Below are 24,994 nucleotides of genomic sequence, written 5' to 3'. Positions count from 1 at the left end.
CTTCAGTTCGATCAGACACGCAGGAGATGACAACTGAAGCACAGGGGACGGGCTGTCTGCGGGAGGTTGACCAACGTCTGCGAGGAAAACTAAAATCTGCATGGCATGACAGCAAAGCACTATGGGAAAAACAAATATTTGTGTTTGAACATGTTGGCAGCTTAATGTGATCAGCAGCTGTGGCTGTACTTAGCTTTTATTAATTATTACATTTATTGATTTTATATTTTCAAACAAACAAACAAACAAAAATAAAACACAAAAATTACACACGTTAGTACATAAAAATTCAACCATACATGGGTCATTCCACAAAAGCGATATGATTTGGACCAACTTCCAGAAAAACATAAATTCCCATCTCAGGCATCAGATCTCTATTTTATTGGTCATTATTTTATGGTATGGGCACTATTAATTTTCAGTCCCGTTATGGTCACTAATGTAAGTATCTGAATATGATTCTAAAATGTATTTGTAATTAAACCAACATTTTTCTAATCAGATGTCCCTCACACTAATTCAGTAATGGCAGATATAAAGATGATGTCAAATCTCACACTTTTGCTTCATAGGAAACTGAAATGGGCATTTTTTGTGACAGCGACATCATCATTTTGATCATAGATGTGTTCTAACTTCAGAATTTGAACTAAACTGTATATTCTTATGATTGCTCTAAACATTTCAGACATTTCAACAAATATTAAGTTACTTTTTCATAAACCTAAAAAATAATTAATAAAAGTGTAGGTGTGAAGGGGTTGAGACTAGGGTAACTAGGGTATTAGCACATCGTTACGGACACATTACCTCCTGTATCTGTAAGCCTGTATCTTGTCAGTAACCTCCCACCTGCTTTCAAAGTCCCTGTTCTCAAAGTCAAGTCGACATTTTCTGGAGGACTTTAACGTCGCAGTGCATTCATCCGCTGATCAGTGTGTAAATAGACAACCAAAGCAGCAGGGGAAGGGGTGCACAGGTGACTTGACCAATGACAGCATCTTGACCTGCGTGGTGGCTGTTGCAGTGCATTGTGGGACTTGTAGTATGAGCAGTGGGAGTGTGATTTACCACCAGCAGGGCGCTGAGTTTGACATGTCTGGTATAAAGATCTTTAGCGGACCTGAGGCGGGCTGAATGACACCTGGGTGCTCAAATGAGCCATCTGTAACGACACCCACCTGTCAATCAAAGCATCCACGCTGTAATTCTGCATAACTTTAAGCCTTAATATAAACTTAATATAATTTGAACAGGTAAGTTAAAAAAAATCAGCAGGTTGGCACTTGTTGCTGACAAATTACCAACACACTAACATTCACATTTGGTGTAGACTGAGCAGTACCTCCCGTGGCTGTAAAGTGCCAGAAGCTGCAGTTCCTCAAACGTCCACTTGAGGCTGGCTCCAGAAGTGAGTCAGTCTCCATAAGTCCCCATGTAAAAACTTCACAGCAGAAATAAACATGTTTACAGCCTGGTACAAAAAACAGTTTCCCCATTCATGACAACTGTACTGAGTGTGAATTTATATACAACTCACTAAATTTTGTGCGTTGTCATCCAGTTACACCTGGAAATATAGAACCGAAACAGTTTTGGCTTTATTTTTTACACCTGGAAATATAGAACCGAAACAGTTTTGGCTTTATTTTTTTTCTCTCATACTGTATTAAACACATATAGTGGTGTGGATAGTGAATTCTTAAATCACATGAGGTTTACAGGTACTGTGTGGTGAGGTGAGGCAATTAAAAACACACTTTGGTCCACGCCCTTTAGTGTCCTTTTGGTTTGGTTATGTTTTTTCACAACTGTGAAGTGATTTTGGTGTACAGGCTGCACTCTGTAACTTCCATGTGATGCACACAGACCACAAAATTCCTCTTTCTTATGCAAATATAATCCACTCATTTGGAAAGTCTAGGTCTAAGAGCCATATGATTTAATTATTTTATCCCATTTATGTGTGCAAGGAGCCAACAGGAAGTTGGCCAACACAGCCAGTGTAAGTCTCAAACATGCACTCCCTCACGTGGCTCAGCTGGATAAGGACTCTCCTGAGCATGCTCTGTGGGTCCAAATAAGCGGAAGCAATCAGCTGGCAAATGCACCCACTGAACATTACAGTGTCCCTGTGCACACAGCTATGTCCGTAAAGAAATGTTTTCCCAGTTTGGTGTGGAAGAACTTAACAGATGTCCACTGACTGGGAGACAGAGCTGATCACATCAGTGTTGGACCTCACTAATGCTTTTGTGATTAAACATCTGGGGCAAAGACTGAAACCTGGAGAGTGGAAGCTGTCGTAGCAGCATGTAGCGGTGAGGGTTTGGAACGTCCACATATTTTTGGCCATGTACTTTTTTGTGCTTAAGTTATTTTAGCAAATATTCCCAACACTCATTAAATTTACTGTAATTGGGGTTATTAGGTTTTTTCTTCAAGATAAGATTGTTTTTAGAATCCACCAGCATAAAACTGGTTTATGTGTGTTTGTAAGTGTCCCATTACCCACAGGGGTTCCACAAAGCCATCTGTGCTCGAGGGAGTTTATTTATACCTCTCTTATGCAACATTTTGAAGCTGGCAAAAGTACTACACAACAGTCTGCTACAGTGTGCCACCCCCTCACACATGATGGGCAACACAGGACAGAGTTTAACAGGGAGCAATACACTAATAACTGCCTGTGTCTTATTTGGTATTTCTGAAAATGAAATATTTTTGGAGATTCTCTCAGATTGAATGTGTCTGAAACTGGCTCAGAATTCAACAGTAACCCATATAGTATCACACTTTGTAACCTAAGATGTAAATTCTAAATATGTACATGACTTCCAAGTTTAGCGTCCCCCTGCGGAACAAAGAACAGAATGATGTAGAGATTCTTCAGCCTGATTCAGAAAGCAAAAGTTTTTTTCCATCCATTTGAGTCAGGGTGTGTGTTTTGTCTGCAGCGGTTTGCCGGGAAAAAAAAAACAGCGATGTGCGGCGGAGATGTTGAGCCAGATTCAACTTTTGGAAAAACGCAACTTGATGTCACACTGTGGTGTCCAATCTGTAGATCAGATTATCAAATCCGCAACAGTCAGCCTGAAATGTGACTGAAGCTGAGGCTGTCCAGGTGGAATCATGGACTAAACTCTACCTGTTGTGTTCTGGCTTGGTTTATTTCACGTAGCCAGCTTTTCTGTCTGTGTCTGACTCACAGTCTGCGCTACAAAATAAAGAGCCAAAGAAGTTTTCTTTGGTTAAATGCAGAGAGAGTGAGCATTGGTGGAGCGATATTCACAGACAGTGAATGAGAGTGAGGGAGCACTGGTATCAAGAAAGGCCTGTTATTTTGGTTATGTTCAGCGCAAATAAACAAAACTCCCTAACCTCTCCACCACCACACACTGTGGTGATTCATTCACCGCAATCACTGATTTGCCGTATATTTCTGAGTATTATTATACATTAAATGTGAAGTTTGTCCTGAGGTCGTGGAGTCATCTTTTGGGGAGCAGGAATGTTCTCACCATTTTATGACTACCTGCCAATGACATTTGTTAGTTCTGTGTGACCAATGTTTTTTTTTTCATCTTCATGTCTGAAACCAAAGTGAAAAGTCAAGATGACAATCCGTGTTCTCTGAAGCATGACACTGCCATTATGTTCATGAAATTGAATTTGCAACTTTTCATAGCAGTATTGTGAGGACTAAGCACTCTTCATCACCCCACCAGGTATCAATAGCGAGGATGAATGATTAATGAGGACCCAAAGTGTGTCTTAGTTGATTAATGGGACTGCTCATTAAGCATGAAAGTGTATAGAAGTGCCTTCTATATTCTTTTGGTGTTGGCAATATACAGAGGACGTTTTTACGACTAGTCAGTCCATTGATGATCTCAATGAATTTTGCTGTGATTACTGTTGTGACTGGTTTTGCTTATTATTCACACGTTTTGTTTGATTGTTGATAAATTGTTATGACTAAAATTACGACTTCAAATTGCAAATCAGCAGGAAAAGTTTGTGACTCACAGACAAGATAAAGGACAAAGGATAAAGACACTACATTATATCAAAGAGTACCTGTCTCCAGACTAATCACTGCAGCAACTGCAGTATATTATACTATATTGATTTATATGAAAATAAGAATTGTCATGTTTTATTACCATAGAATGAGCCTTTTATATCTGTAAAGTTTGTGGATCCTTTTCCATGGAGTCCAGACAAATCAGCAGATGAATCAAACACTGGCTCCAGAGAGGACCTTTTGTATTTTTTGTGGGTTTTATGTCCACCTTAGCTTCTCCTTCATGCAGCCTCACCACTAGCTATTAATGGCATCTAGTGGTGAAGTTGCATGATTCTACACACGGCACTTTTCAAACAACTGACCATGAAGGTTCATCAGAATAATTGTGCTTTGTAACAGCTTTGGAGGGCTCTTATGAAGGATGTCCTCCTGCTGATGACACCAGATTAACAAAAACAGCTTAGCGTCGCTCTGAATCTCATGGACAAACCATTTCTTGGCCATTTTCAAGCTTTGTTTTGACAGAGACAGCTGGAGAGTGACAGGAATGTGGAGAGGTAGAGATGGGGAATGACATGCAGCAAAGGTCCACAGGTTGGAATCGAAACCTGGGCCGCTGCTGAGCCTTCGTATATGGGGCTGGTGCTCTACCAACTAAGCTAATCGACACCCCATGAAGTTCTATTTTTGTTGGTGAGTTTTTGAAGTAGAGCAAGGCTTGTAATGCCATGAACTCCATCTGTGCTATCTTACTTAGTTTTCTGCTATCGCAGACCTGGACCAAGATGATCTGCGGACAACAAATAAATGGACTGGATGGCACTTGTAAATCTAAACCAAGCCAATAAATTGAGGACTTATGAAGTTAGAGATGCCAGAAGGTTAAAATATACCCACCAAGATGAGCCACTATTGCAGTCATGACCACATAAACTGAGACTAAGTCATGACTGTGACCATCGAGACAAGACCAAGACTAAAGACCAAAGCACTGCAGGAACAAGTCAAGACCAGGAGCAGACAGTATATTCCCTACTTAGGTAGCTAATATGTAGCTAATATTTGCCAAATGTCTTTTTCTTTTGGACACCGTTTGGCAGATAGACTCTTTGGGGTTTAGGAAGACAAATTTTATGACAGGTGTGTCTGAAATCTTCTCACAAACAGCTTCTTCTAATGTCTCCCTCGTTCACTCTCCTGGAGTGCATGTGAACAGGTGTAGAGATGTCACAGCAGTGATGTTTAGGAATAAATCCAACAGCCAGTTTAGTGATATATTGAAATAAAGTGTCTTTGTCTGAGACCAAGACAAGGCCATTAAATTGTGGTCAATTCTGAGATGAGACCTTAAAACAGTGGATGTGAGAAAGCTCTTAAGACCAATCCAACTCCGAGATTAGCTGAACAACCACAGCCATTTAAGCTGTGCTATACCACTCAAAAGTTTTCCAAATGACGTCACATTGAGGGAGACAGACTTCTTCATGGAACACATCACTGAGTAAGTCTGTGGACTAATTGCTTTAGAGGATGGCATCAGGTGGAAAGAAGTTAGATCATGTCTTTGTAAAGGAGCGGGTTTGTTTTAAGGATTTAGATTGACGGTTAGGTTTGTGTTCATTTGGTCATTGATATTTAGGGGAACAGACTGAACTTGTGTGTGTATTTTTACACATTTTTGACCATAATTAGTGTGTGTGTGTGTGTGTCTAAGATGTGCTCTTCCACTTGAGATGAAAGCACTCCCTTCAATGTAGGACATCTGTCTTTGCCATTTCTATTCCGTTTCTAACACGCACACACACACACACACACACACACACACACACACACACACACACACACACACACACACACAGTAGCCAGACTCCACTCTAGTGTCCTCTACTTGAACACACTTGTCGATTGTGTAGCACTCCGGAGTTAAGAAGACATTTTGAGACATTTCTGCAGCAACGGTTACTCATCAGCTTTGCTTTGTCTTTGTTATCTGTGCTGACGTCTCCTCTCTCCTACCCTGTGTTGTTCTCTGTCTCCTCTTTCTTTCCTCCCCTCTCCATCCACTCTCTTATGCATGCATCATTTTTTAAGTCCTGCTTTTAACAACTGATGATGCATTCCATTAGTGTTAATGCAATCATATGCACGAAGAAAATTTTGAGTGCTTTTAGGGGCTGTGGCTTTTTGCTGCCTTTCTTTCACATGCAGGAATATTTATCTTTTTGAATGAATGTTTCTCTTGGAAACATTGAAAACAAAGTAATTATAGTCAAAAATAGAACCAGTTGGTGGTTCAACAAGTCAAGTATATTTTGTCATGTTTTTTTTTTCGCCCCGATGTGCTCATTTGTTGTGAATCCAAACTCAACAGTTCCTCCATGTTTACCTGTTGAATTGATAAATGTACATTTCCTCAGCACTAATCAGTTTAGTGTCATCAGCGCTCTGCTGATCTCTTTTCAGAACAAATACTCTTCTCATTCACAAATTCTAGTCACTGTTAAACTGCCATCAACACGAAATGACTGAGATTAATTACTGTCAGACTCAGTGTAGCACAGTGATGAGCAGACTGTACAGTACTGTTGGAGTTAATGCTGCATTCATGTCATGTCAGAGTTAGAGTAATGATCAGTTTCCAAAAGCAAAAGTGTAAATAATATTCTTGTCATGACGTGATAATGCTGGTAATACCAGTCTGCAAGCTGTCTTACTGTCTTTCTATACTACAGGTTGAGCTCAATAGAGTGAGTAACGCTGAAACCCCACTGGGCATGTCTCTGTCACATCACAACGGGATGCTATCATGGTCCATTCTGCACACGACTTCAAAATGCATCAGGAGTGTTTCAGAAGCATTTAGAAGCACCAGACTTTGTTGACTTGATCAAATTTAGTAATTTTCCTGGTTTATGTGCTTTTAAAAGTGTAAATATGCTACGTAGTTAGTTCATTTTGGATTCTCAGTGGAGCTTAATGAGCAGCGGGGTATCCTGTTGTTTAAGCTCTTGAATTTCCGGTAATTTATTTTATTGTGATATATGTAATTATCATGACATTGCATGTGTCATGACAAAAAATATCCAGATTGGCAACTACTGGGATGGTAAATGGTCAGAATTTTAGTCTTTAGTGTTTATGGAACACTTGAGTGTTTCTACTCTTTGATAAATGATTTCGTACAGAATGTGTTTGACCATGTCTGAAGGCCGTTCATATTCCTGCCCCAAAAGCCTCATGGCTGCATCCTGTGACTTCTGTGTGTCCTTGTAGTCTCAATTCAATAAACTCTGCAAATGTGGAGAATGGCGCACATTTTCAGAAAGTCTCCTTAAAAACCTGTTTGGTTTGACACACACAGATGTACACACAAAATGTAACACAAGTATCGTCTGATGAGTTTGTGATGAGTTCAACCCTGCCTACTGTCACACCTCCACCCACCTGGCCAATCACTGTGTAAATCACTTGCTGACATCATCTCACAGCATTTCTGATTGACGCAAATCCTCAAAATTGACTACTTAATGGTAAAAATTTTCATTTGTTCAGTATAACTCATTTACTGTACATCTGCATTTTCCTACTGTGCAGAGTAAAAACGGCGTTGGTAATAGCAGATCTTACAGTAGATTCTGACATTCTTCCTCTCTCCCTCTGTCGCTGCCCGCCATTTTCTAATGTCTGCTGTCTGAAATCATCCTGCCTACTCTCAAATACACTGGGCAAAAAAGAAAAATCACCGGCACAGATTCCACCTCCCCCCGACTACATTCCCTTTGCCTTTTGCACCGCTTATTATCGCACCACTCACAATACAATATGTCCTTATTGAAGCTTTCAGATGCAAATGAGAGCACTGTCGCCTTCTCTGTGTCCTGCTGACAGCTGTGAGGCCTGCTAACCAACCTCCTATAATTGCTACTAATTGTTATTCCCCAAGCAGGACTCAGCAGAGCACTTCAGAACACCCAGCCCCCTGTTATTTGGACTGGGGCGTTCTCGGGGGGTTTGTGATGGAGTATTATTTTGTGGGTTTATGTCTTTACTCTGGTGACTCTTGGATTAGATTTTTTCAGTAAATAAATAAGAAATGAAGAGGTGGAAAGTAATTGAAGTGGGAAGCTAGGAAGAGGTTGTAGTGATTCAGGGAAAATTAAGTTTGAAGAATTTATGCTACAACCCAACCTCGATGTTGTTCTGCATTAGTATTTTGTTCAATGGTCACTGTCACTACAGGAAGCAGGTTCACATCTGTACTGAGTAGTTTAGTGTGCCATTGACTCTGCCTTTAAAATCTTTTATATATACTTAGTACCGTGGTTGCCTTTAGTTCGCATGAGGAATCTGTTTCTCTGAAATATGCGTTCGATTGGCCAACGACCTCTAACCAGTAACTAACCAGATTCTTTTTTTTTTACAAAGAAAGCAAAATGAAGTGGACTATGAGAGGTGCTATTTACATAGTTTCAAACTATAACTAGGTTATCTCAGGACACTTTCTAGCAGGTCTAGGCCGTACTCTTTCGATTATTATTTACACAGACGCAACAAGTCCCACTCTGACACAGCATGCTAGTCTTAATCATTATCTGGTTGAAGGCCTTAAACCATATTCTCCTCACATTTAGCTAGTAGCTAAAGTTTCATTTGTGCTCTTCAACTTGTACTGCAGCTGTGTCTGTGAAGTGCTGATTCCACAACAGTAATGATACTGTACGTCAGCTCACCGTCACACAGTCGAAGTTTGCTGGTACACTACAAATGTACTAAATGCACTGAAAGCTTGTGTTGCACGTGGTTTGAGGTATGCCCGTTGTTTTAAATGGCCCAACACACAACAAAAGCATTAGGGCGCATTAATGACAAGCTAAGCAACGCACTGCTGTGGACAGGGACAGCAACAACATGTATTTTTGCTACATAAAAAATACACCACCAAAACCCCTTTTCCACACCTTTTGTACCTCAAATACTGTCCAATAATCATGTGACACGGAAACATAATAATACACTCCAATTTTCTTTAATTAGTGAATGCACTGCAGACTGAATATGGTGTAGATATTTAAACCATACTTCTTTGACAAAAACAGGAATGTTACCTGGTAGAACTTTTTGTTTTGTTTGTTAGATTGTGTGACTGTGATATTTTTTAACATGATAGTTCATATCAGAACTAATGTTAGTTGCTATGGTTTAATATGCTTACTATGAATAAGTACCTTATTTAATTCCACTTCAAAAAACAAAAAAAATCAGCCTTACAGACTGTGTAACAGGAATATTGGTACAAATGTCTGTTATATGATTCATCTGAAACCATTTATTAATGAAATCAGATGAAACCTATGGCTGCCTCAGAGACAGAGTCATAGATGAATGAAGCTTAAAAACAGTTGGTATTGACTTCTAGAATCCATATCAGCTGACTCATTCATACTTCCATGTTAATAAGTGATGTTATAAGTGTGTATCTTACAGTATGTCCTCATGAGAAACACATCCTTTGTCCTTTTTTTTTTTTAATCAAACCACAACACGGCCCCTTTGGGCCTCAATAGAGTGTGTGTGTGTGTGTGTGTGTGTGTGTGAGAATCTCTTTGTTTGCTGCATCAGTGTTGTTGTTCACATCACTTCCTGTGGACATGAGACAGAGACAGACGGACGCAGAGCAGAGACAGAGTTTATCCGTGTCAGAATGTTGACTAACTGTCTGTCTCTCTCTGTGCCTGTCAGCTGCCTGTTTATCTGCACTGACAGCTCTGACAACAGACGCTGTCCTAAACACACACACGCACACATCCACACGCACACACACAGGATTCATAATTCATATACAGTGCTGTCTTTGTACACCTCCTGTTTCCACACAGTTTACTGCATCACAAAATAAAATCATTGGATTTTCTAAATAAAATGACGTCTTTAGGGGCAAATGTATGTCATGACTGACCACTGACAGGTGAAGTGAATAACATTGATTAACTTGTTGTCATGGCACCTGTCAGTGGCGGGATATATAAGGCAGGAAGTCAACATTTTGTTCTCAAAGTTAATGTTTGAAGCAGGAAAAACAATCTGAGACACTTTAACATGGACCAAGGTGATGGCTAGACAGCTGAGTCAGAGCATCTCCAAAACTCCAGTTCTGGGCTGTTGCAGTCTGCAGTGATCAGTACCTATCAAAAGTGGTCCAAGGAAAAAGGTGTACCAGTGACGGGCTCATGGGCGGCCAAAGCTCATTGATGATGTGGGGAGAGAAGGCTGGCCTGTGTGGTCCAATCTGACAGAAGACAACAACTGCTGTAGCTCATATTGCTGAAACAGTTAATGCTGGTTCTGACAGAAAAGAGCAAAGTTCTGTTAGGCTGCCATTCATGTGGATACTACTTTGACATGTAACATCTACCTAAGCATTGTTGCAGACCAGGTACACCTGGATAATGCGCTCTGCCTATTGCAAATATGGTTCGGGAATGAGTTCAAGGTTGACCTGGCCTCTAAATTCCCCAGATCTCAGTCCAGTCAAGCAGGATGTGTTGGGCAAACAAGTCCGATCCATAGAGGTCCCACCTCGCAGCTTACAGAACTTAAGGGATCTGACGCTAGAGTCTTGGTGCCAGATGTGACAGCACTCCTTCAGAGGTGTAGAAGAGTCCGTACCTTGATGGGTCAGGGCTGTTTTGGAGGCAAAAGGGGGGGACCTAAACAATATTAGACAGGTGGTCTTAATGCTATAGCTGATCTATGTAAATTTAAATGTAATATTAATGTGAGCTGGAAACTAGCACACTGTGTTTACATTCAGGGCTTTGGATGATATTAAAGGGTGTTTCTTCACTTGTGTTTCTGATCAGCTTGTAAGTCACGATTATCCGGTCCACTGCTGTAACATCCTGTAGACACTGTGCAGCTCCTGATTTTACTTTGGCTCTAAAGAATGCTAAACAAGTGTTTGTAAGCTTGCAGTCCACTTTGTTCCATGACTAATAGTGTAATTTAGGCCCGATGATGTGCAGCAGAGAGGCGCCTTTGAAGTAGAGAAGAGCAGGACACTGACGCTCAAACAGTCGTCTTCACTATCAAAGAGAGCAAATGTCTCTCTCCTTCTTCTGTGCTCTGTCATTTACTGTATGTTGTCAGTTGTGCTGAGGACAATCTCTTTCGTCCCCTCATCCTTCCCTTCCATGTCTTTATTTGAGTTTTTTTCTCTCCCCACTCCCTCCCTTCACCTCTCCTTTCCATCCTGTTTGTGCTCAACCTTATCATTTCTTCTGTCTGTCTATGTATACTCTATGTATAATTCTCTCATTGTCTGTAATTAAAAGACACAAAAACAAAAATATTCTTCAGAAAGTATTTGTCCAAAACAACTTTTAAAGCTCCTTTAGTCCTCATCTCACCCTCCCCTCCAAATGTGTAGGAGAAACTAGGTTGCCAGCAAAACGTAATTAAGTCCTTATATAGAGACGGTGAGAGATAGTGTTTGGTTTGTCCATTCTGGGCTACTGTAGAAACATGGTGGACTCCGTGGAAGAGGACCCGGTTCCTCTCTAGACATAAAGGGTTCGATCTAAGGTCATTCTTATTTTCAGGTGATTATGCACTAATTAAAACAGAGTATTCAATTTCTGTCATATTCTGCCAATAAATAAAGCCTCAATCTTACACCGTCTGAAGACTGAACTGTCAGTAATGCTCCATCAACTCTGACCTGTTGATCTGTTATTCCTCCACCTGCGCTTATTTAGAGACTGACTAACATGCACAAGTGCTCAAATCCTGTGGCGTTATTCTCTGGACTGACCGTAGCCACACATTCACAGAGATAAACACTCCGATATCATTAGTTATCTCTCTGGTCCAAAACTGTGGTGGGAGTCTGGAGAGGAAGACTCACCCTCAGCACACTCACCACTTGGCACATTCTGGGACAAACCAAACTTAAGCTAAACAATGTCGGCACACAGTTTGACACTAATTATGATCCATTTTCTCATACAGTGAAACGGCAAGCTATCAGTTTAGCCAACTAGCATGCTGCCGCAGATACAACTGGTGTACTACCAAAATGTTCTGAGTCTCTAGAATTTCTGGCTCATGCGTGCGACTGTCTGTGTGTACACCTGGTTCTTCACGGTCATGCAACCTTTTTCAGTTCTGCTAGAGAAAATAAATGAATGTCAAAAACTATAATTTTACTGAAATTTTCAGTCAAGACTTTGCAGAGAAACTGTTATTTCTCAGATGTTTCTGGAAGCTCAAAATATGTGGTGCTGGTTGCTGCCTCTACCACCTCCCAGCTAAACTAAAATCCATTTCCATTTGACCTCTTTTCAGGTCAAATGTATGCATACAATTTGCTAGATGAGTAAACTCCTCATATACTAATAAAGATCATGGACTTAGTGAATCAAAACTAGTGAAAATATCACTGTTGCTGCACAGGCCATTTGACTTGTACATAAATTGACCAATAAAGACTTTTTTTTCTGTCTTGTCTCTCTTGGCAGGATGTTGAGATACGGACCAATGCAGCTCTCTATCTGCCCCAGATCAGCGAGCTGTTGAACCGAGTGCCCCGGCAGATGCTGCTGCTCCTGAAGACCAATGACTTGCTGAGGGGCATTGAAACCACCTTACAGACCAGAGCCTCCTCCTCATCCTTCATCAACATGTCTCGCTGCTGCATACGCGCCATGGCCAGGTCAGAAAGATTGTACACTTTCTGTCATAGTGTCTTTTAGGTCTAACTTCATAAGACAAATTTTTTAGTTTACAGTGAAAAGGCGGTGTGAGGAAAAACTACAGTATATATTTTTTTGTACTGTGGTAAATATGGACAGCTCTTCACGTGTGTTTGTTCTGATTACATTACGTATGATCAAAAACTAGCAAGTCGACAGCTTTGCTAACAGCCAAACATCAACCAGGTCACCAGCAGCAGCTGATATCACTGCCTAGTCCAGCAGCAGTCAGCCCAGCTCGGCGTCTGTCTTTCAGCCTTTTATTTCACCAAGCTCTCACCAACCACTAAAAGTCAGTCCTACATTTACTCTCTTTACTATTCAGTCCTCTTCAGTCTTTTAATCTCTGCTATGATCCGTAGAGTCTGCTGAGCCCGGTTACATTGTCAGCCTGCCGGCTCTGGTTCTGGCACCACGCTGGTACCGCAATTCCGGGCCTCAAAACCTCATCCTCCAAGTTATCCAACGTTTCCCAAGTGCTCTTAACAACAATCAACTTAACGCAACCCAGCAGCTTCCTCTGCCACCATTTCCACAATGCTGTTGGTCCCTCTACTTCCACTGCAAAGCTAAAGCTAGGCGACCATTGAGGGCAAAAAGTGTCCAGTGTTCCACACTCAACTTTTGACCGTTATGTGTGCACCATCCGTGAACTCACTGTACACATTTTGACCAGTGACAGTAACAGGAATGGATAGAGCACGAGTGACGTCACCCACAGGTTTTCAGAGCTGAAAATATGCAGTACCATGTTGGCCGTACTGCCTCTTCCGCTTCCCGGCTAATCGAAAAATCAGAAAAGATGTGGATCATCGGTGAACCTTTGAGGCAGGCCAAATGATGCCTAGGTGCTCAAACATATTACATCGGTAACAGCACCCACATGCAGTTTTTAGCACGTCCTCATTGGCTTCATTTCCCAGCCACGGCGGCCGACGCTTTATTTTGACATAATTGACAGTGTGTATGCACTTATGGACTCAAAATATCAAGTGTAAGTATGGAAGTATGCAAATTGGGTCACAGCAGTTAAGACACTTTACCCTTCATTCTATGTTTAGAATTTTAAAATGTCTCTAATAGGCAAATAACACAGGCACAGACAGGAATAAAGACAGTAGTTTTGTCTCAACATTCTCTTTGGACCATTGTCAGGTGATTATTCTCCTACAGTCAGAGACATTCCATCATGCCCCAGTAAATAAAATAAAAAATGACTATCAGTAAAACATGAAAACAGTACATGCGACTCCTCGAGTATCCGTGAATAATATCCTTCACTTTCTGAGATGTATACAAGTGGAATGGTGAGACAGGAAACGTGTCAGGACTAAAGACAAACTAAGCTGACAGGTAAGTGGCTTTGGAAGAGAAATTGAATTTTACCACTATAGTCTGGGAGAGGAGAGATGTGGGCTGTCACTTCAGCTCTCAGCTGATGGCTGAAGGACAGGAGTCTGGACACACTGGGTCTCTTGCCTTGCCTGGCGATGTACTGCGGACAGTGGTAGAGCTTGTCTGAATAAGCACATCTTATAAAATATTAACCAACTGTAGTAATGTAATACAGGTACCAGGGGGATCCTGCGGTGCCACCTCATTCCCACACCTCGACTCCAGCATTCTGTGCTCACAGCAGCTCTGTTACACTGTGTTCATGTGCTGTCAGCAGCCAAAACCAGCCCCTCTCAGGCATGTAGCCCACATTCCGAAATATGAAGGCATGCCTTCATATTTCTGAATACAAAATAAATAGATGAAGGTGGTTATCTGTGTGAATGGCTGGTGTGCACATGCTCATGGAGAATGCAGAATCTGCGGTGGGGTTAATGGTGTGTTTTGTGCCCCATCGCCTTGCTGAAATGAATAGGGTGTAAACTGTGGGAGAAAGAAAGCCCCTAAATAAGAAGAGAGCTTATGAGTGCTTGAGCAGAACTAGTGTACGTTTAAATGTATAGCAGAAAATGAGCTGCTGTAATGAAGATTATAACCAGCACCATCAATTTTGATGAGCTTCTCAACAGCTCCCCATGTACTCGTAGCATGGTTGCAAACTTGGCTACCTCTCTGGAGTCAGACTTTGATACCACCATGTGCATATATTTAGACTCAATTTCATGTTTAGTCTTTCTATTTAGACATTTCTGTTTATGTGCTCTGATGTGTGGTTTGATACTGAATCAATGAGGAATTAAAACATTGTGTGTGGCTCTCATAATTCTTTGACTTTTTTGTTTGTTTGTTTTTCTTTGTGTTTCTAATAATTTCATCCCATTATTTGCACCATTTTCCGGTTTGCTCATTATGGGGAATGGGTATGTTGGTAGCTGAAAAGTTAATGTTCAAGTTCTTGTTGTATGTCTTCTTCCTTTTTCTTTCTTGTGTATGAAATATAAGTTGCCCTTTCTTTCCCAAAGCACTGATGCCGACATTTCTGGGGAATCATTCAATTCAATGATTATCAACTCTCTAGAAAGGAAATTGCTACAGTCTTTGATTTAATTTTTAATTTTTAATTGATGAATCAACCCTTAAATGAAATAGAGCTGAGGAAATAAAGAACTTGAATATAGAATACTGCTATCTTGTAGATGAGATTGGCTGGAGGTGTATATTTGGCACATGTGTAACAATCAAACGGGTTTCATCATGGTTTGTGCAGTGCTTCTCTATGTGTGTACACTCCAGCCTGTTCACTGATTGGCACTCCTGCAGCCACTGAAGAGGAACTAATCAGCAGTTTCTCTTCAAGCTTTAACTTGTCAGAGCAGGAAAAGTGCAGGTGTAACCAATGACTTTGTCCATTTAGGTGTACAGTGGCAGACCTCTTCAACTGAAATACCTAAATGCATCGCAGCCTTCATTCCTGGTATTAGTTATAGTGTACCTCTACTGCACAGAAATAATCGCATGACGCATCAGTCCATGACATTATTTCATTATCTCTGCTGTTTTCTATTATTTTAATACATTGTCATGGAATTTTTGTGCATATGCATAATTGATTCATACTAGATGATGAAGGTCAACCCCGATCAGCATATCGGTCCATTAAAAGAGACAACTCAGTCAAAGTTCTTGTAAACTCAGGGCAATCACACACTTCTCTTGTATATCTAACCTCCTCCTCTATAGAGTGTTGATGTTGTACTGTCCAAAACTCTTTTTTTGTACCAGGCTGTAAACATGTTTATTTCTGTTATGAAGTTTGACATTTTAACATTGGGACTTGTAGGTGGGTTGTAATGTTCTGTAGCCCACCTTAAATGGCCGCTTATCTTAAAGGAACTGAATTTTTGGCACTTCCGCATTGGCTTGGAATCTCCAGCCACGGGGACTAGCTCTTGGTGTAGACTATAGAATTTGTTTTAGTCTAGTGAATGGAAAAGTCAGAAACATTTGTGCTGTAAGTGCTGTAAAACAAAAAGTACCTCATGCTTAGAGGTAAAAAGTTTGAAATTTCAACTGGGAAATTCCCACCTCCAACTATGACAGCTTCTGTGAGAACCCAAATGTGAAATCTGATGAAGAAACGTGTGGACCTAATGATGTCTCAACAATCAGAGCAAAGTTAGAGGACCACCAAAGTTTTTACAATTCATCCTGAGGGCAACATCAATGTCTGAACCAAATTTCATGACAAAGCAGTGTTTCTGGTAGCGCTGGAGGAGAAGCCAGTCCTCTGAGTTCAGCTTGAAATAAAGCCTTGCTGGAATCAATGAACTTCTCATGCTTTTGTCTTGTAGATAAAATTGCCAAAGAAGTGATTCTGTGGGTAACTGTTGCTGCCTGCTGATGTATTTCACCAGGCTCTATCAAAATAATCTGGCAGGCCAGATATTATTGCTGACTATTGCTGTAGGGGCTGTTAATGGAGCTTTATAGTTCTTTTTAAAATCGTGACACTACAAAAGTTTTCTCAGCTTTTCCATAATGATGAAAATGTCATTTGTTCAAACTCTTGGCTGACCATGCATCAATATTGTACTGTAGCTGAAGAACATTTGTAGAAATCTTGATGGTTGAACTCAATGCCTTCACTCTGTACCTGATACTGATTCTTTTCTTCTGCTGCTTCAGGCACAAGAGGAGTAAGGCTCAGTCCAGGAGGAGGCGTCTGCAGATCACACTGGCAGAGTCTCTCAGCCTGTGGAGACTCTCAATGTATGAGCTGCTCCTGTGGGCGAAGGGCTGCATGTTGGGACACTGGTTCACTGCTCTGCTGTCATTTCTGCACTGAGGCACATCTGGACATGACATACTGGAACATGAACGGCAGGCTGCAACTGTTGGCTCCTCGAAGGATTTATAAACCACTAACACATTTCGAATATGTGCTCAAACACACACATGAACAAGATACATACAAGGACACAAGATGTTGATGCCTTTGGATGCCAGGAGCGGATATGAGTGCTGATAATTTTATTGACCGGTTACCTCAAGATCACAACGTTTACTGTTTGTGAAGTTGGCAGTGCTGAAATGAACTGTTTGAAGTTTTTGTCAGATGAGTTCTCATAAACTTGAGATTGACCTAACCCACCATAACAGTAGTACCTACTGTTGGATTGTTTTTTTACTGACTAGGTGTACTGACTACTGATAGGCTAGCTGTTTCCTCAGCTGATCTCATCCCACTTTCAGGAAAAAATGTGCACAATTCCCCAAATCCTGAACTATGCCTCTTCAGCCCGCTCCCACTCATGAAATGATATGACATGTTTGAGATACAACCATCTTAAATTCAGTTATTTCTTCTTCTTCTTCTTCTTCTTATTATTATTACTACATGAGCTACAGGGTGTTTAAAAACAAGTATAAGCAAGTATCAGTTCTTTATGATGAAGTTATGGGAATCAGTAGTCCTGAACCTGGGGGTTCAGGAAGTTGCAGTACCAATCAAGTTTAAAAACACACTTCTCATTCAATGTTGAGTTCAGCATTGTAGATCAACACTGAAGACATCAAAAGCAAAAGATGATTCTTTTGATGATTTCCATTTGTGTTCCTTCATAGTTTTGATGTTTTCAGTATTTATGTACAATGTAGGAAGTCACAAAAAAATCAAAAAATAAAACACTTGTCTGGTACTGTATGTGTCCTCTAAAACATAATGCTATGTGCAATGCCAACATACAATTACAACCGAATACCAGATCAGATAGTAAACAGACATTTATAGCCAGACAGGTGAACTCACACACAAAGACAGGCATCCAGTCAAAGGGGCAGGTACGAGCACCCAACACATGCAGTTGGCCAAACCCACCTTCCCCTCCATCTCACAACCAAAGACTGACTCAAGCTCTCTACGTAAAAGGTGATGAATGCTGCCGAAACCCAGATCAGATCCTGCCCTCATATAAAGAAATATGGGAGGACGTTTTTAGTTACTGCAGAGATAATCTGTAGTGGAGTCCTGACTGTATTCTTGTCTTGATGATGATGATGATGGACTACGGATTCATTCCTCAACCACTTACCTCAGGACATGGTTTGTCTCAGTTAAATGTAAATGTGTTTGTTTGCATCATTTCAAAACTATGTCATAAGGCTTGTGGGGATGTTGACAGCCAAAAGTCTTTTTACAGTCATAGTAGGCAGCTCATGAAAACTTGAAGGGTTGATCACGGTGTGATGAATACAGCACAGCAAAGTGACTAATCCGCATGCAGCATTACATTGAAGTGTTCTTGTTTTCTCTGTGTAAAGCTGCCTCAAGTCCATTCCATCAGTCAGTTATGCCGTGCGCCTCGCCTCTAGACGGAAGCAGTGTTGTAGCAGTAATGTCAAAAGAATGTGCTGATGGGTCTAAATTCACTCTCTTTTTGCTCCCTGATGCCCCCCGCCATTTCATTTGTGCCATAAAGTGTATGCACTGTACAGTACAGTGCTTTACAAATCCCCACAAAGGAAGAGAACATGTGCGGCCCATAGCATTTACACACACAATCCCACAATGCAGCGCTTCACCTTCAATCCTAATCTATTGTTATGTGACTCCACACCTGTCTGCAATGGTGTAAAATGATTTATAGAGATGGAGTAAACTATTAAGTGTTAATTATGCAGGGCATTGAAATCAAGTGAACCAGGGAGCTATTTCAGATGCAGCACCAGAGTCTGTTTTAACCAAGCAGGCAGGATATGACAGAAGACTCTTCATCACTCCCCTTTAGCTTGGACACTTCTGTTTATTCAATGTTCTCTCTTTGAATTAGGTGTTCTGTGTGAAACACATTGAAGTACAATTATATTTCAGAATAAAAAGACAAAAAGAAGAGGGGCATTGTGGTTTGTCAGAAGTTCCATGTTGAAGCCGATTGTTGACCATCGTGTTGCATTTTTCTTCTGCTTCCAGTTTCTAGCCAAGCTGAGCTAAACACATTTTTTTGTGATTGTGTGCAATTCAAATACAAAACACACAACTGTTCTGATAGATGACATTGAAAATGAATGGTCGTACCTGATAGGTCAACACATCCACCTTACCTCTGAGGCCATATCTCAGTGATACCGCTGAACTATAAATGCTGTATGGGCTGTATCAATAGACATGCCCTGAAAGACTACCATGATATCAGTACTGAGTCAAATTTTTTATTTATTTTCTTTTTTCTGTTTTGTTTCTGTCACATGGTACTATTTCTTTTGTTATCATATTAGTGGCAGCAGAACCAGCCACTTCCTGTGAGTTGTAATAAGCAGGTAGAAATAAAAATATTTGGATGTTTCGTCATAATTAAAAAGAAGTAAAAATGTCACAAATTGTGTCATTTATTTTCCTCTGCAAACATGTAAGAAGGGTCAAAGGCACAATCACACTGCTGTTTCTAACATCCTATTTGTAATTAATGACAGTATGATGAATGGAAAGTGTATCCATAGATTACATCTACTGGTATGAAGCTTAAATTAAGAATGACGTCTCTGTGCTCAAAAAAACAGGCTGTAAACATCCAAAACACAATGATAAATAAAGAGATGAGTTGCATTCACTGGCCAACCAGGTGCTGCCAGTCCATGGAGCAGGTTTGACTGAATATATGTTTTAATGCTCTTCTTGTCATGCTCAGATCTTCCATTCCATTGAACTCATTTTCCCCCCTCCTACTTCAATCAATTCATACCATTAATTGCTACATTTGTATAATATTTATTGTATATCTGTTGTTAATAGAGCAGACTCTGAAATGCTTTCTTACAAAATTACAGACATACACTTTAAATTGAGTACCAGGCTGAACAGTCAAATAATCGGCTACTCAGAGTCACTTATCAAATATTTGGCTACTCACTCGGCAACTCGATGATACTTTTTTTGTTGCATTAAGTCATTCGAAAGGTTAGTGGCACCTATGACAGTGATGCCATGTATCATGATTAAAACAAGAAAGAAGCTGGAGATAGAAAGATAAAGAATAGATAAAGAATCTTAATTTTAATTAAGAAAAGATAAAAATTTGGATGATGGCATAAAGGAGAAAAATTATCACCAAAGTTTTTAAAAGTACTCTTTAGTAATGGTAAATGTTAATACCAAATGTATTGTTGAGAAGGCCTAAATTGTAGTTTTGTATAGTTTTTTTTTACTTACCACCTGGACAAGAAAGATGTGTATATGTGTGTCTTTTGCACACTGATTGTACTAAATGTCGTAGTGGGACATGGGACCAACTGACCGAAATCTCCATCCCAAGATTTTCCAAACTTTGACTGATTAAGAAGCTCAGGGATAGGCCAAGGTAGAACATGCCATCAGTTTGTCTCAACCTCTGCACAGTTCAAACATAGACAAAATAAAATAAATGGCTTTTAACCGCTTTTAATTTATTTTTTCTGAAATTCAGCCAAGACCAGGAATGCGCTTTCACTTCCAGTCTCACATGCTATAATCCCTGCAGCAGCCAATCTCACAGACACACTCGCTAGTGAGCCGGTTGATAATTTGCCTCTCTGTGCAGTTCATCCAGCCAGGGTGCATAATTGCAAAAATGTCCAAAAGGAGTAGTATTTCTCAACCCCAAGTTGCACGTCCAAGCCAGTATAATAGGTGTTTTAACAGGCTAGTGTCTGTGCTTATTTCCAATGCCCTGTCAGGTGAACTGAAATTAGTTTCACTTTTTTTGGCATATCATCAACATTTCAGAGACACATTTTCTATGGCCCTGCTGTGAATTTGGCAATCTGGATTTGACCACAGTCACACAGACTACATGTGCAACCACAATACACACTGTTGTCACACTGTTTACACCTGTTTTGGTGATAAAATGCACATTTCCACCATCATCAACACAACCTGCTTCCACTTTTTCCCAGAGTACTAAGTGTTTTCTCACCACAGTGTGTGTGTTTGTGTGTGTATCTGATAAACAGTGTAATAGCAGTAGATGTGTAGAAAAGTCTGGGTGTGTATGCCTGTGTGTGTGTGTATGTGTGTTAGCCACAGGAGGACCATCCATCTTTATCACACAGGGCCACCCAGGGCTGCCATGGCTAATAAGAGCAGCTCTCTCTTTCAGGCTCTCTCTCCTTCTCTCTGAGAAAGAGAACACGCCCTCTCTTCACCCCTCCCTCTGTGGAAGTGGTCTGGAGGAGGATGAAAGGTCACACACTCGCATGGTAAAGTCAAAGTATCCTCAGAAAATCTGTTATAGTCCCCGTATGCACAACAATGAGTTAAGTAAGTTGGACACTTACTATATGTCCAAACCAAACTATTGCCATTGATGGGCAGCTAATGCACAGAGTGGATTTATAATATACAACTGCCTCTCTCAGTTAATAAAGCCTATTCACTTGAACTAAAATGGCCAACAATAAATAATAAGTTGCAGGAAACATGCATTATTCTTATAAACTTCTCTGATCATGTTGCCTTGGTTGCCTGGTCGTGCCACTTCGCATTTCACACCGTAAGAGAAATCAGGCCTCTAGCTAAACGTACCCAACTCCTGATCCAGGCTGTGGTCATCTCACGACTAGATTACTCTAATGCCCATCTGACGGGCCTCCCATCCTACACAGTGAAAGCTTCTCAGATGATCCAGAACGCAGCGGCGTGCCTGGTTTTCAATCAACCCAAAAGGACACGTTACCCTGCTGCTCATCGAGCTCCATTGGCTACTTTTAGCAGTCCACAATAAATCAAATTGCTAATGCTTGCCCAGTCCTACTCGAATGCCCTCTCCTGTTAGACCATTGGTGGAACGTCCTACTAGTTCCTACCAGATCAGGGGCGTCCCTCTTTACCTTTAAAAACCTCCTGAAGACCTCCAGCTCTTCAGAGAGGACCTACTTATTGCTGCACTAACATGTTGATCGCACTGTAACTTGATTGTTTCCCTTGTAAGTAGTACTAATGTTACTGGAAGTAACATGGTTTCATAATGTAATAACGTGTCCATAGGAAACAATTCTAAATACTGAAGACACAAGCACTGTGGCCCAGTATCTCAACATGTTCACAATAAATTAGTTTAGTTAAAAAAAAAACAGCTAACAAGTCTATTTTTATAACGAACATTGAAACACTGTTGTGACGTTCAGGTAGTAGCTGGATAAATCTGGTTGTGGTGAAAGATGTGGTGAAAGTTCTAGTATGTTCAAAGTAAAAAATGAGGTGTCACAGTCGACTGGCCCACGTTGTTCACAACACAGCACGGACCACACTCTGCCTCACTCTGCGCTGAGCTGAGTACAGTGTAAATGTTTCCATCCCTCTTTTATTCTATCTCCCTTTGGCTTTCTCTGTTTTATTCACCGGACAGCCAGCTCACTCACTTAGGTCTTGATAATGTAATGTTTTCTTAGTTACACTGACGTTGATATTTTCCTCTAATTAAAAATCCAGTACTGCAGGCACTGTGGCCCGCCCACAGCGTGATAGATGTGATGCAGTTTGTTTGATTTGAAATTTATAGTAGAATTAATCAATAAGACACTTACTGTCTATCAGAGGAAGCTGGTTGAATTGATTCCAAAGCCACATTTCAGCACACTTATGTCTTCTCGTTTAAAATCCAAAGCTTTCATCAATGTTCATTACCGTTTGCCGTGCAAGCAGCAGTGTGTGTGGCTCCCTGTGTCTCTGTCCGTCCAACACTTTGCCCACAGCAAGAAAGCTTGCTGACCTGCCGACCTTTCCTCTGGCACCAGGTTAAAAACTTCTCTTCTCCAGCACTTTGGCCCATGACAGGCCATCTGTCATGCCTCGATTTAGATGAAAATCTCCTGTTAAGTTAAATGAAAAGTTCAAATGAACTGAAATTCACTATTTGCAAAAAATGTTAGTGTAATTTACTCAAATAAAATCTAAAAACTGTTGATAACTGTATGCAACAACTCCCTACAGTACTTTAAGTTCTGTAATTTGGAAAAGAAACTCACCATATCTAAAAAATATCCTTTAAACTGTCTTCACGTTTCAATATACGTGCTGACTTGCCTTGACTCGGTTGGACTCAGCATGTCAGCCCAGCGTGGCAGGGATTTGCATGTCTACTACATCAGGGATAGACAAGAAGGTTTGTATTTAACGACAGCCAAGTGTTAGGGAGAAGAACAAAAACACATCAAGCAAACAGAATTGTATAAACAGTTTCTCCATCCAATCATCATCATCCAGTTGCTCTTTTGACACAAACCTCCTGTAGTTTCTCTGTTCACTATTTGGGTTGATTGTTTGCTTTGTTCTGTTCCTACTGCACTGAATGTGATATTAATATTAATAATGATGTCAATAAAATATGTCACTTTACAGGAGTCGTCGGTTTAGTTAATCATAGAAAAGGCGTCCTGTGACACAAAAAAATTAAACCTTCAAAACCTTATTCCTCAATGAGGATAATAATAATAATAATAATAATAATAACTTTATTTATATAGCATGTTTTAAAAACAGTGTTTACAAAGTGCTTTGACAGACAAGCATGAACAAGATACTGCAGAAGAACCAACAACATTTAAAAGACAATCTCAAACTGTTTAAAAAAAATTTAAAAAGTTAAGTAATGCATAAAAAACATAATGATAAATGACATAAAACAACAGTAAAATATATAAAATATAAAATAAAATAAAATTAAATAATTAAAATTAAAACATTAAAAAGATGACGTCACATAAAAACAAGTCTATAAAAGAACTCAGGTAAGTTCCAAAGTGGAGAGGCCCTGATAGCAAACGCCCGGTCACCTTTAGTTTTGAGCCTTGACTTTGGAACAGCCAGAGGAGATCCACCTGAGGACCTAAGGCTGCGGGCCGGCTCATAAGGTGTCAACATGTGTGCTATCCAACATGGAGCCAGACCCTGACATGCTTTAAAAGTGATCAGTAAAATCTTAAAATCAATTCTAAACTGAACAGGGAGCCAGTGAAGAGAAGCTCAAATCTGTGTAATGTGCTGTCGCCTGTTAAAACCAGTAAGAAGCCTAGCTGCCGCATTTTGGACAAGTTGACGGCGAGAGAGTGAATGACGAGAGTGACCATGTTCCTGTTTTTGAACTGATATATAACTGATGATGGCCTGTGTGTGGTTGATTTGTCAGACAGTTGCTCTGTAGCACCTACCAGAGGGGAGAGGAACAGGTTTGGAACAGGTTGTTTCCAGGGTGTGACGTTTCCTGACTCTGGACAGGTACAGGTCCTGAATGGAGGGCAGGTGGGCACCAGTCCTGGGTGTCCGTTGTAGTCTGTTCTGTTTGGTGGCTGATCCAAACCAGACAGTGATGGATGAACAGAGAACTGGCTGGATTATTGCAGTGTAGAGAAGGCAGGTTAGAATTCCTGAAGTACATCCTCTGCTGGTTCTTTTTGATTATGGAGTCTACAGGAGCCTTGAAGAACCAACAGGTAAAAGGGTTCATGCAGAACCAAAAAAGCTTCCCCCATGGCATCACAACCACTTTAGGTTCTAACAGGAACCTTTATTTTTAGGCTGCAGAGGACCACCTCCCATTAGTATACAGACGCATCACTGCCTTGGATGAGGCAGTTGACTGTTGTGTCATCTGCAAACTTCAGGAGTGTAACAGATGTGTCTCCTGAAGTAGAATTGTTGGTGTAGAAGGAGGAGAGAGGTGGGGAAAGCACACATCCTTGGGGTTGTTGTATCCATGGTGACTGTCGGTGGTTTACCCCAGCCACACCTGGCAGGGCTCGCATCTGGTTGAGACATCAAACCGTGCTGTTGACTCAGTGTGGT

At 40.6% G+C, this 24,994-nt stretch overlaps 1 protein-coding gene across 3 annotated transcripts in view; it reads left to right on the top strand.

The window, feature by feature from the left end:
* Window positions 1-19,548, top strand: part of adck1 (aarF domain containing kinase 1) — a 78,997-nt gene extending 59,449 nt beyond the window's left edge. For all 3 annotated transcript variants that reach the window (XM_010748292.3, XM_027278733.1, XM_027278732.1), the window contains 2 exons: window positions 12,550-12,743; window positions 16,864-19,548. In XM_010748292.3, the coding sequence (XP_010746594.2) occupies window positions 12,550-12,743; window positions 16,864-17,023 (354 nt within the window). In that variant the 3' untranslated portion in view covers window positions 17,024-19,548. The remainder of the gene's footprint in view (window positions 1-12,549; window positions 12,744-16,863) is intronic.
* Window positions 19,549-24,994: the final 5,446 nt, after the last annotated feature.

This window comes from Larimichthys crocea, chromosome V (assembly GCF_000972845.2).
Source record: "Larimichthys crocea isolate SSNF chromosome V, L_crocea_2.0, whole genome shotgun sequence".
Classification (NCBI taxonomy): Eukaryota; Metazoa; Chordata; class Actinopteri; family Sciaenidae; genus Larimichthys; species Larimichthys crocea.
This window is presented reverse-complemented; position numbering and strand designations above follow the sequence as displayed.